Below are 14,347 nucleotides of genomic sequence, written 5' to 3'. Positions count from 1 at the left end.
ATTTGAAATCGAACGAAGTTTAACGGTCGATTTAAGTCTAGTATGGTTCATGCGATACTGCGTAACGCGCGAAGATCGATCCTATTTGAATGAATTCAATATTCCTCGACTTTCCTTGTTACTGAACTTTCATTGTGTCGTATATCTATGCCGGAGCGTTTCGTTTCAATTCCCTTATATAGTAGCGCATGTGCGTGCACGTGCGCAGAAGACAACGTTACAAAGCTCAACTATCTTATACGATTCGTATATGATTGTAAAATACTTTATTGTGCGCGGTGAAACGTTGCTGACATTCACGGATATTAAAAATTCAAGTTATACACACGTGAGATATCGTCGTTAGTGCAGGAAGGAATTTGCGGCTGTTCAAGAATACAACGAAGATTTTAAAGCGGTTCGCATCATTCGCCATGCACGCGGCAAAAGCAGCAAAAAATCAAGCCATTTTAAATTACAGCATTTCGGGCCGCTGGTTTCGCGCTGCGATGTAACAACTCCCGAGTATAACAATTGATTCAGACAATCGCGTTGTATAAGGTACGTGTAACAGTTCAAACAGTGAACTTCTCAACACAGAAGACAGAGAGAGAGAGAGAGAGAGAGAGCGTCAGGAAAAAATGATAATGATGATTATTATATAAACGACTGCACGAGTGTCGGTATAATAAGCTATAACTGAGTACATAAAATGTTTTGCGTAATTAAATGTTAGAACCTGGGCAAAGGCAATAGATTGTTTGTACAAAGCAGCAGCAGACAGCCTGCAGCATGGAGAAGGCAGGTGGTATATGTACCTTTGCAAATGTATTCCGAAGACGTTGCGAAACTAGTAATAAGTATAGGTAGCTAGTTTTCTTACCATAGTTGTTGGAGTTACGGGTGCGTCGATCACCTTCGCAAGTATTTTAAATACCTAATAATCCCACATTGAGAATCATGTGCGCTGCACTAAACACTCGATATTACATTCACGTAATAACAACACTGTCGATATTAGCTCCCTGTGTTATTGATTCCAAAAATTGTATGAATTTCTTTTTCTTTATTTATTTACTTTGTAATTCCGAGTTGTTATCCTTGCCACAATATCTCCAAATTTTATTAATATTTATTTTCAATTTTTCTTTCCGCCTCTTTCACGACATTTGAAGCACCGCTCCTGCGTCAAAACGCAAACCTGTGCAGGAGGCTTTGCTTCGTTCGGAGAGCAAGCAACACGCGCGAGAATGCCGCGCCTGCGTACTGATCTTTCAAACGACGCGATCCGACTTGCAGGCAAGCAGAACTGAGACTCTGCCGAGCAGCAACACCGAGCCGCGGAGCCGGAGACGCTGGTTGGCCGATGCCGATGCCGATGCTGGAGTCTGACTTACGGTGTGCTCGAGGGCTGCGATAATATTGTTCTTATCTAGTCACCGAGCCGCTTAGACCGGCAGACAATGAGCCTCGCGATATCTCATGGGATTTTCTGGATCACCGGTTGTTCCACCTGCACGGCGCGCCTTCGCCAATTGCGTTTACAATAACAATAACAATAATAATATTTGAATCGGTATTGAATGTATAATCTATGTATGTATGTACACCATGCATACGCCAAAGCTGTTTACGACCTCGCACATTTACTCTCACATGTCCATTATGCATATTGGGGCCTGCTGACAAAGAGATTAGAAAATTATATGTATCTACGACATACGGTTGTTTCGTTTCTTCTTAGCTTTGACTTATAATCGCTATAGTTTGCAAAAATTGTTCCTAATCTTAAGACACAGCAATTTCTCCATTTTTCAAAACCACCTCCCGAAAATTGAGGAGAAAATAGTGCATGTAAAAATATAAAATAATTTGTAACATATATGCCATGACACTTGCGTCACATGCTTTGTATTATAGATATTTAGCCAGTTGGATTTTACTATGTATTGTAGACTATTGTTTATTGTGTAGACAATAGATTTTTATAGACTTTTGTAATAGACTGTTTGTCGTGCGTAATAAAGGAAGTAGTTAGGTGCCTTTGTGTTCTTTCCCAGTTTTTACTTGCTGTCTAACTTTGCTCTTTAACATGAACTGCAATTTAACTCCTGATTTGAATGCTGTATTCATAGGGTATTTCTCTATCTCGTTTCAATACAACTACAGATGTTGGAGCTACAGTTTCAGAACCAGCACTAACAATGAGATTCGAAATTTACCGCAGATTTTGTCAGATACACGATAATCCCAGTTCAATTTTTCCTTTGTAGACTAATTTAATTTTTTTCATTTTCCTCATTCCACTGTTATCGATACCATAAATACCCTTGTCTCAACATTGGCAAGGATTGGTGTGAATCGTTTTTCTTTTTCAGCTCAAGCCCATTGGGTTATGACACTGTGCGGTAATCAAGTAAAATAGGCTAATATGCCTCAAATAATCCCACGCGAAAATAGTTTTAATAACGGATTTTGATCAGTCCATAACCCAGTTGGGTCGAAGTTTGCAGACAATTTTTTTCTGCTCTAACACAAATGTTGATCAAACTCTGGAAAGTGAAATTTTTTACTTCAGTCCGCGAATTATTGCGTATGGATGTATTCAACTTCTGTCCTACTGTATCTAATCACCTTTATTCATAAGAGTGCTTCACACCCGTTTCTTCTCGTACTTTCCATTGTTCATAAGTATTTCACATTAGATTCAAAATTTCGACAAGATTTTTCAATATAAACAATAAAAATCCAATTTTCTCAAATTTGGATTTGTTTTTCTACTGCGCTTCTTTATCGGTGAGTACCTACTGCGATGAAAATTAGGGCCGACTTTTAGTTTTCTAAAAAAAGATCACAACGTGAATCGAGGTGGCATTACCAAACGGCACACTGCACAGCCGCCTACTTTACTTTAAGCGAAATTTAATTAAAAAAATCTGAATTCAAGAAAACTGGATTTTTATTGATTATTTATATTGAAAAATTAGAACCAAATTTTAGATTCATTATAAAATGATTAGCACCCACGTAAAGCACGTGAAATAACGAGTTCAAAACACCCCTGATCAGGTTCGTTGGGTATAACGGTAAAATAGAAGTTAGGAGACATCCAAAGCCAACAATGCATAGGCCATAGTCGAAATTTTCTTCCCTGAGGGTTTGACAAACATCTGTGCTAGCGAAAGAAACAAATTACGGCAAACATTCTTTTTCTATGTGGGATCACTTAGAAAATAATGACCTAAACCCGAGCCTAAACCCTATTCTTCATCAAACGAAGTGTTACACATACATTACCGGATGTCTTTCTAATTCGTGACTTCTTTATTAAAGATAACGGTTTTATTCCAAAGTCCTGTTTCGCGATAGAGGTCGGAAATCGATAATGACACTTTGCAAAATTAAATTAAGTTTTTGCAATGAGTCTGATAGCGCGTAAGCTAGTTTTATATCGAGAAACTATTATATAGTAGAACACGTGTCCTTCCCCATAGCATGAAATTATATAACTTGTAAGAAAGTTAATGGCGAGTGATTAAAGAAGAAAATATTTATCTTAAAAAAAATAACAGTTCGCATTTTTTTTCACCATTTTCTCACCATGAAATATAGCGTTTGTCATCGCATTGCATGGTTTTGTATAGTCGGATGTCGGACCAACTGCAGTTCAGTGAATCACATAATAAATATGTCAACATGGATGTGAAAGATGCAGTGAAAGGTGTATACAAAAAGTATTCAACTATCTGACCGTAGCAAAAAAATTCACCCAAATCACCCGTTTATGATTTATCATTCTTAAATTATTAGTAATTAGGCCTCTCTTAACTAATTATAGGAATTTATGCAATGCATGTACACACGTTCATACAAGTGATTTTCACACACTAAATTCTCGGAAATAAAAAAGTATTCGTCGAATATTTGAATATGATTAGTATGAAAATCAGATTAAAGTACACCATAAAAGTAAGTATTTATGGCACGACGTTTAAGAGAATTTGTGTAGTGTGTACATACCCATGTTGTGAAAAAACTACTTCATTCGCACTACAAATTGCTAGATAAACGTCATTTTTGGGAGAAAATATTGTGTGAAATTTCATTTTGCTTTGACACTCCGAGATCCTTATAATTGCAATTTGACCAATTTAATTATCATCCACTTAGTGCATCAAGTGAACTAAAACGTATTTCAATAAGGCTGAACCTTCAGTCGCGTCACTTCTTTTTCATTAATTAAAAACTTGACGCCCTCAGAAGATCATAATAACTACATAAAATGTTAAAGTTAACTTATACTGGTCCCTTTAAAGCGATGCTCCAGTCGAATAAATCACATCATGTTTAAAATTAAACAGTTTAAAATTAAAATACAGCTAATTTGCAATTTCAAAATTCATATTACAAATCCTCATTGTGATTATATACAGGCAGGAAACTCTGATGGTATTAACTTGGAATTTTAAACACTGAATCCTGAGAAGAGGAACTTGTTGAAGCATAAAAAAAACTAATTTTAACTCCATAACTCCAAAATTGATAAATAGTCATGGACGGTTTCTAAAAGTCAATGTACTAAAATTTTAGACCACTCAATCTCCAACCCAATCCACCAGCATTAATGATTCAAGATTTCAAGATTACAATTTTTTCAGAAAACAATTTTTGTCTTGCCACATTTTTGAAAATCCTTAAGCTCTCCTCATATTTCCGTAAAATGATATCAATTTAAATCTGTTGAAAAAGTTTTTCGAAAAGATAGTAGATCCTTAATTTCAATTTACATACATACGAATTACCTCAAAGTATCTTTATATGTGAGCATAATAGATATATATATATATAAATAGACTCGTAATATTAAAATTGAAATAAAATACATAGGTAATTCATTCGACAATGATATTTAATCAATGATTCTCTAAAAACGTTGATGGAAGTTTGATTGTTGAGTAGGCTGCGCAGTAGTATAAACCATACCAGTTGGCTGCTGATGTGTCATAGTATGGTTCTGGTGCTGATGGAACTCTGATCCTCCATGCGGCCCATTCAGTCTTACACGTTTGGGATTTTGAGCGTGGCCATGTTCATTGTTTCCCTGTAGCTGCTGATTCTGTTGCTGAAATAATTGCAACAGTTAATTTCGAACGCTTATTGCTGAAAATAAACATATGACAAGTAATTATTTACTCCACAGCTTAACACCCATCATTTGCTTTTTCATTACTTGCTATACAAGAAAAGTTTCTCAAAGAATAAGAAAAAACCGAATAGAACAGTATCATTCAATATTTTCGCATCTGTTTTTTGTACTTCAGAAGTTCTGAGCAGGCATGAATCTGTCCTTTGACTCTGCTTGCAACAATGTTCTTCCTATGTTAAAATACCATTTAAGTCATCAATTTTTCATGGCAAAGTCTGGTACTCGCATCCTGATAAAATTTCTTTCGTCAATCAACTAACATCACCGAAAATTTTTCGTACAGTTACAATAAAAATATGCTTTCACTGACAATAAGAGCTTAGTTTTATTTTATCACATGCTTTACTTTTACGCATATTACTATCCAAATATTAAAAAAAGACCCAGTAGAAATGTTTCCGATTGATTATGAATAATACTTCATTTTTGAATATAAGGGAGTTAAAACTAATTTATTACTACATTTTTTTCAATTAAATTAGATTTATTAACAATAGTACTTAAGGTATAACAGTATAAAATGCTCAATATATCTAATTCCACATCTAGGAATACTTGAAATAAACTTGTTGAGAAAATATGTTAATTATTATTCAAATCAAATATGAATTTAGCACCTATGATTTAGTTTCAATGTAATGTCTCAGAATAATTGAAGCCCAAAACATTAATATATTCGAGCTTTTTAGTCACGTGACAGAATTATTATTATTATTGTTATTATTAAAAACTATTATTATTATTATTATGATCATTATCATCATTTTTCTTATTATTAATGTTTTATGATCGTCATCATAATCATAGTTACCGTTATTATACTATTTATTTACATATATTTATATCTGAAACAATCATTTTCCATACAGCCTAGTGAAAACAATTTAGTGACATTGTTCATTAGCAAACTCGTTTCAGATTTACAATCCGTATTCCGTGCGAGCAATGCAAGTACTGTGCACTTACAGAGGTTAATTCTGAAACTAATAGCGTGGGAAGTACGTTGAAAGTAGTTTCTGAATAAACCTTCGCAAGTACATCCAAAATTTGGAAAAAATGATCGATTTGGGTCAAGTAGTAATAATATTACCAATATAAAAGAAAGAAGCGAAATGAAATTTTAGTAACGCAAATTAACACTTTACACATTTGCATATTTAGAATATTTTTTTTTACTTATATTTTCGGTGGTGAGTGAAATATTTACTACGATTCGCAGGAATGAAAATTTTCATGTGTAAGATCTTTGATAAAAATTCGGCATCACATATCATTTGATTCAGGTACATTCAGTGTACGCATAGTCGAATTTGTTGCACTTAACACAAGTGAACTGCAGCTACTAATGAAATTGATAATCCCGTGTAGCTCATTTTCTTGTAAATAAGAGTTTGGCCCCAGCATGGTGACAAACCATAGATTGCTTTTCATATTCCATTTGGATTCTCCAAAATGGTAAGGTCCCTTCAGAATCTGAAATGTTATACAACTGATCAACATATGCAAACAAACGTTGGTAGTAACATACGATTCTCCGTAATTATGAGTGAGTTTCACCTTGTCTGATAATTTTTCAGTCTTAACAAGTCCTAAACTCAATGAGTTTGATTGTTTCTTTACGCTGCACGCGGAATTTCCTAAAAGCATAAGTAATCGGAAATTAGTAATGGTTTTCATTAAACCATGAAATATTGAAACACTAAAAGCACTTTTGTTCATTTTTTTATGAACAATCTTACCTACGGTTTTGGAGCCTCACCATAAACTTGGCACGTACCCCCCTTTGTTGCGTTGACACACTGATTCTGCAACATAGAATAGTTACGTGTACATGAATAAGGTAGCACGGAACTATTCTGAGTTATATTAAGAGATGGAATTTGACTTTAAAAATGAATGGCAAATTCATTATTTTGAACAACGACATAAAATTTATATCATGTCAAGAGACTGTATAATTATTTCTATCGCAAACTTTATCCTCATCTTCATGCAATTCTTATAAGCGGTGGATAAAAAATCTAAACACATTACAACTTCACGTTTTAAAAAATTGAGAAATATTATTATATTTCCAATGTGGATCGAAGTTTGGAAAACTAGATTAACGCCACAAATAGCACTTGGACTATTGTCCAATATTGTTGTAATATTCAGGCAATTGAGATACGAAAGTAAGAATTTTTTTACTTGGAGTCTGTATTGATACATACCTGCTGAAAGTGTTGCAGAATATAATCTCTTTTTTGTTTAATGCAAAAATTAGACTATCGCTTGCACGAAAATGAATTATGTGTATGAGTGGTCGTATTTTTTTTTCGTTTTTGTTTTACTACACCACTTAACCAGGGATTCTGTGCATGCACAAGCAAGGTTGATATGTTAGTATGCCTACAAAAATATTGAGACAACCAGGCTAACCTTGTACATACAGTCAACGTAATCTCATGATGTTCGCAGTAAACAGTTGCCCACATTTTTAACATTTAGCTGACACCTACGAAGAACGAAATATAATATAATTAAACAGCAATCTGAGGGAATTTTGTCGTTTGCTCTAGAAATTTACTTCCCTTCTCAAACTTACACACAATTATCATACTATCTCATCGACAGTAGAACCAAAAAAACGATCGAGTCACTCATCGAGAAGTGTTACTGCTGGTTATAGGAGTTTGTATTTACCTGCATCATTTGTTACAGCTAGCCTTACTACTAGAAATCCGAGGAACACCTTATAAAAATTAATTACGTTACAAGTAATTGTCTATCGTTGATTTTTTTAGCCATTGCAAGAATAAATTGTACTGAACTTTGAGACCATAATAGTAGCGTCAATATTTCATAAAAAAAAATCTTCTAAGTAACATTATTTAATTACCATTATATGTAGTCTGAACAATGTAAGAAAATGAAACACCAACGTAACATCGTCTTATTACTTCAAGGAAGTTGTTTCACATCACTGCTACACAATTCATTTTTAGAACTAAGCGCACTTATCATTGGAACGTCTAAACGGTGATAAACGGTAATGATAAACGGGAGCAGTTTGTGTTACGCGTGCTTTGTGATTTTACAAAGCAGCTGCAAGGCACAGAGCCCATAGTTCACCTTTGTGAGGTCAACTTCCGCAATTATGATTCAATTAACACGGAAATTTTTATTTCACACAACATTGTTTGCAAGTTCGTAAAAACTTATTCAGAGCTTTCTTGTAGATTTTATTGCTCCGTGAACTATTTGTAATATCATGAACTTTGGCCTATACACTGACAGAAGTCAAAATGGAAATGTCTAATATGTCAGACTGTGTGTTATTCTCCTTAATCTCTGTCTACGCAACACAACACATTTTAGTTGTGATAATAAAATTCCATAGATGTATTTCAATCTAGGATGTTCAGACTTTGCACTCATCAAGTGCCAATCTTAATGTCAAATAGTAAATGAAGTAAAATATTAAGACCGTAAAATAACTTAACTTAACAACCGGAATGAGGAAACAAATGTAATGTTAAATTCAATTCTCTTAGGGTAAAGTAAAGAAAAGAGAATATAGGTAAAGGAAAGCAGAGAGAATAGAAAATAAAATACAAAGATGGATGCTAGCATTGAAGAGTTAAACGTAACAAAATCAAAATCAAACGATGGTTTTGCAAGAATTTAAAAAAAATATACTTACTGTTTGCTGCTGATTTTGTCTTGCTTTGTTTTCACTTTTTTCTTCGGTATCATCATCAGTCAAAAACTCTCTTTTTGGATACGGGATGGGGCAACCAGCGAAAATACTGAAAATATAAACCAGTACGTGAGTTTACTGAAAATACCGAATCAAAAACCAACACAAGTTTGACAAGACAAACACCAGAATTTAGCGTGATGACTTACTCTTGCGTCGGCAAAGGTTCTTCCTGAAAATAGGCATCCTGCATGGAATGTTCTGACGTTATCCTTTTGTTCGGATCCATCATCAGTAGTTTCTGCAGCTAAATTCAGAGAAAGAATTACAGGTATACTCGTAGCCACTTTTCAAACACTTAGCTATTATATGTATAGAGGCATAAGCCCAACAACTAGCAAAGTTTGTCTAATTTTTGAATTTCGTAACTCCTGTGAAATGAATTCTCTCAGCATGCATTTCGGTTGTAAATTTACAAAGGTAATCGGACTGAATAGTACAACTAATTATTAGCTGCTAAGGGTGTTACCAAATTGAAAGCCTTGCTGTCCGGTTTAATCTTATGGCGATCCATGTATTTAGTTAAGGAACAATTCGCATAACTGTAAAAATAAATCAAGTCAATATAAAACAAGTATTGCAGCGCAAAAATAGGAGATCTTAAAATACTCAAATCAGATGATTTGACTTTTCAACGACTAGCTTGTAACCATAGAAAATACGGATAATTGACAAAATTGATTATATGACAAAATATCAGTAAATCAAACTTTGCTTACTTTGATCGCTTGAAGTCTTTGAGGAGTGTAGGATGCTCTGGCATTCTTTTTATATCTTCCCAATCTTTTTCCAATGGAAATCCCATTACATTGAATATTCTGGTCAATAAACAGAAAGATTAACAATTTAGCCAACGCCATTACTGTGTAGCAAAAATGAGTTCAATTTGAGAATTCTTTTCATCTGCTGCCAGCCGTTATTTTACGGTGTGTCCCTAGTATATTCATTACTGGTACAACACTTCAAAATTTATAGGCGCTTTCACAACAGGGTCACATACGTTATGACACAGCTTCTTAGCCACAGTGAAAGGCTTCCCATTTCCGAAAGTACAGTGTCACCTTGTACAATATACTTTGAAAGCTTACCTATCGAGCTGATCGTGATGATATGGATTACTTGTCTTGATATCTTCTTGTCTGCAGTGAAATATAGGCTCCGATGTTAGTAATTCCGCAAATATACATCCAATTGCCCAGATATCTGAGGATATTTAAAACATAATTAAAATTAAAATTCTTATGAGATTGTGAATACTGTTGTATAGGTATGTATGAATTCGTACCAATTGCTTTTGTATAATGCCTCGCGCCCAGCAGCAGCTCCGGAGCTCGGTACCAAAACGTAACGACCACAGGATCCAAATCTGCTAAGGGCTTGAGGGGAGCGTTGAACAAACGTGCGAATCCCATGTCAGCTATCTTTACTCGCCCTCTTTCCACACCTTCTCCCATCACCAGTATATTGGCAGGTTTCTAAAGATATGCTTAGTTATACACATAATCGATCAAATTACTTGGCTATTTTAACAGACAATTGAGATGATTTTTAATAGCCAACTTCTAAACACATCATTGTTTTACATATTCGAATTTCAACTTACTAAATCTCTGTGTAGAACCCAGTTTGAATGTAAATAATGAATTCCGTCTAATATCTGATATAGAAGCGACTTCACCATACCCTTTGGTACCATAACAGGTTTCTTATTCGCTTTGGCTGCTCTATGAAATTTTATGATATGCTGAAATTAATAATATTCATTAGAGATTGTTTCTCAAGAACCTTTTCTTATATTACTTTTCAAAATGATGTGCTATTTGTCCAACAATAAGTAAAATCTATGCAGCGCACAAACTATTTTCAGAGGCTGTAACTGGAAGAAGTTTCTTCTTAATACTCTATTTTACGTCTCACGGACAAAAAAGTATTCTTAAATTAAAAAAGATCAAACTTCCAACCATTCTGTAAATACTTTACTCCCAGCATACAGTGCCAAAAACTATACAACTGCGTGGAATTCTCTCAGGAAATACTGCTACTATTTTCAAGTAATAATTTCTTTTGTATACCCTTGGTTACAATATTGGATAGTGTGATATAAGTATGAATTGGAAAAAGAAAGCAGAAATAATATAAAACTATATTCAGAACTAGATCAGAAGTGGATACTAAAATATTACGAATAAGTATTAGGACATTTTAAGTACAAATTTAGTAAAGAATGGCAATACATAAGATTTGTGAAATCTAGTCCATTTCATGGTTAAAAATCCAAAATTAAATCATAAATGTAAAATGTAAATTTACTGATAATGCATCTTAGATTATAAATCTGTATTGAATAGCGACATACCCACAAATCATGCTCCGCAAAGTCAAAAAGCAGCCAAACCTTCCGATCATTGTGTGACAGAAAGACGCGTATCAATGTTATGACATTTGTATGTTTCAATTCTCTAAGGAGCTATAAGATTTGAAAGAAAAAAACATGTTATTATCCAAGAGTCTTTAGAACAGATTACGTTTCAATCTGATTGATTTGGATGGGGGTTACGCAACGTATCCAGTGACGAACAATGAAAAAATTTCGACAGGTTGATAATTCACTTTTTCTGCAAAATAGAACAATTCTAATAATAATCACGTCAACTTCTGAGTCAACGCTAGCCTTCAACTAATTTATAGTTTAAAATAACAAGTCAAGCAAACTAATCTAAGCTCAAATAGTGACTAAATGAGTTACCAGACAAACTAGATAAGGAACTGTGTAACTGGTGTAGTCGTACAAAAATTTTAATTAGAGACATTATTGAGACAATCCAGAATAAAGCAATTAAGATCTGCTGGAGTTTAAAAATTTCTAGGTCCAAAATTCTGTATTTTCAATAAGTTTTCTTTGTAATGACAAATCATGGAGTAGAGGATATATGTTCATAACAAAATGAAGCCCACAGTTCAAGTTCTGCTGCCATTAGAGTATAACCATCTGCTTCCCTTTAAGAGCTTTCCATCAGTATTACGCTGGGTAACGTACATCCATGATTACTGTTTTTACAGGCAGGTAATACATAATACCGATATATACGTAACTACTAGGGCCTAGATTTATATGTAAATACATATTTTTCATTTAAATCATTTTAATTTCTTACTTGATTTCCTACATAAAGTATGATGTTTGAAGCCAGAATATGAAGTTTCTATTTTCCATATTTTAGTTTTTTAAGTCTATATAATATGTAAATATTTATTGAAATATTAATTTTTTGAAATTTTCTATCTCACTGGAAGCCCCGATTTATGAACTTCAAAGGGGTTCAAAGCTCATACGTGTATTTCGAACAAATGTAGGGCAATATAGATTTCAGGGACTACCAAAAAAACATTGATTTCTGCTAAAGCAACAATACTTTCTCAGTTTATTTCACCATTTTTTAGTTACCTTTAAGAATTTCGAATTTCAGGAAAAAACATTATAGCTTCTATTGATATTTTATTTCAGCATTTCAGAATCCTCTGATATTTTATATAAATACCTAACTTAAAATGTCTCGATTCACTGAATATATCATATCCATAGAAATTTAAGCCAAAAAAACTTATTCAACTAATTTTTCATCAAGTTTTAGGGAATAATTTTCATCAAATGTTATTGGTTACTGATACGGCCTATCCTCTTTCACAAATTAGAGGAAACTTCACCCTCAGTGAAAAGCTGACTTTAGTGAAGACCACGTGTCATAAGTGACTGAGTCATTATGGAGTTTTGATGTATGTTCCACAATACATTCCCTGACAATTATCTGACTTTTGCGATCCAACAAGTTTCAGATTTTTGAATACAACTTTTGGAGAATTTGGAACTTTTGAAAACTGATACTCGGTGGTATTGTATTAGAAACAACAACATGTGACCCATATCACTTTTAGCAACTGCAGTAAAAGATTCGCCACTTGGTCTCTTTAGCGACACATCTTAATATCAATAAGCAACGGACCTATTTCTGTATTTCCTTGCTTATAGCTCATGAGAATTTGTCGATAGCCTAAAATCTTCAGTCATTTCTCAAGTGTTATGCAAAAGTTAGAATGGTTTAAATCGAGATTTTATTATGTACACTTGCTCTACTCACTGCTATCTCACGACATGCTGACATAGAAAGCCCAGTCCCTTCGATTTGTTTCAGACCAAAATCTTTAGTATCAGGACGTGATTTTAACTCGCTGTCAGGAACTCTGCAGTAAAAAATATCTGTGTTTAATAAGATTTCAAATGCGGCATGAAACAAGAATGGTGAATTGTTATCCAGAATTACTATAATATTGGTCAACATTAAACATATATGAAGTAAAAGAAAACATAAAACTATCCAAAAGTTAGTTTGCCTATTTTGACAGCGCTAGATACAGCCAGTGCTTCAATATTTCAGTTTATTATTCAACAGTTCATACAACGTGCATTGTAAACAATAATTGGATCGCCGACCATATCACTTCAGTATTGGAGGTTAGGTAGGTTATAATAACGAACCCTTCTTTTCTCCTCGCCTTGTATACGTGACCGTACGTTCCCCGTCCAACCTTGCAGCCTTCAAATTCGAACAAATCTTCAACTTTAGTACGATCTTTCTGGGTTTTTACTTTAAATTCATAATCCATCATATTTGATGTCATCACATACAAACTAAATTATGACATCTTTCAACCCAAGTTGCAGGCCGAGGTAATTCCTTTATGTGTTCAAAAATATACTGAGAGATTCCTTCCAGCCCTCTGCATCGGCTAACTATTCGAGAAGAGCATGTATGCGCTACAATTATAGTTAAACTTTGTTCTTTTCACTACAATAAGTATTGCGGTACGGTAAGAGTCTGGCTATAGTAAACAGAAAACCAGAAGGGAATTAAAATTACTTACTGCACAAAACAGATTAAAATTCAAATGTAAAAAAAAATACCTTTTTCACACTCGACTGACATTCTATAGATATTCTCGACCGGCAATACAGTTACCGTAACTATTTCACAGGTTTCAAATATTTTTTCACATTTTTTACAAAATTTTTCCATAGTGTAATTGGAGCTAGAATGTAGAAAAAATGTCTAAACCATACTTTTGTTGCGTGAGATATCGTGTGCAGCATGAAGTCAATAGTATTACCTGTGAAGAAATATTTGATTGCAGAAGCAACAATGATACAGGGCATAAAATTGAGTTGTTCCAAAGTGCGCATGCGACAAAAAAGGCCCTAAAACATTGCATTTCAATTGAATACATGTGCGAACATTGTTTTATCGCACTGTTCGAAAATGAGCAGACAGAATAATTTTTCCGATTAAAAAAATTCACATATTTTTATTCTGGTCTCATTTCGTATGAGAACATTAATATGCGAGGTATTAATACAAATATGATGT

At 33.9% G+C, this 14,347-nt stretch overlaps 2 protein-coding genes across 3 annotated transcripts in view; both read right to left on the bottom strand.

The window, feature by feature from the left end:
* The window catches only part of LOC124408425, a 32,626-nt gene extending 31,283 nt beyond the window's left edge, over nt 1-1,343 (bottom strand). The window contains exon 1 of one of the 2 annotated variants that reach the window (XM_046885309.1): nt 863-1,343. The gene's annotated coding sequence lies outside the window, so the exon portion shown is untranslated. The remainder of the gene's footprint in view (nt 1-862) is intronic. The other variant, XM_046885310.1, reaches the window with a different exon arrangement.
* Nucleotides 1,344-6,378: 5,035 nt separating this feature from the next.
* LOC124409255 (cyclin-dependent kinase 8) lies at nt 6,379-13,653 on the bottom strand. The gene is given in 14 exon segments (XM_046886761.1): nt 6,379-6,652; nt 6,654-6,674; nt 6,743-6,822; nt 6,945-6,990; nt 8,871-8,976; nt 9,077-9,174; nt 9,397-9,469; nt 9,647-9,745; nt 10,016-10,130; nt 10,213-10,402; nt 10,531-10,671; nt 11,284-11,394; nt 13,064-13,166; nt 13,462-13,653. Coding segments are annotated over 14 exon segments (1,530 nt in total). The 5' UTR covers nt 13,605-13,653; the 3' UTR covers nt 6,379-6,448.
* Nucleotides 13,654-14,347: the final 694 nt, after the last annotated feature.

Source organism: Diprion similis, chromosome 8, assembly GCF_021155765.1.
Source record: "Diprion similis isolate iyDipSimi1 chromosome 8, iyDipSimi1.1, whole genome shotgun sequence".
NCBI classification, from domain to species: domain Eukaryota; kingdom Metazoa; phylum Arthropoda; class Insecta; order Hymenoptera; family Diprionidae; genus Diprion; species Diprion similis.
This window is presented reverse-complemented; position numbering and strand designations above follow the sequence as displayed.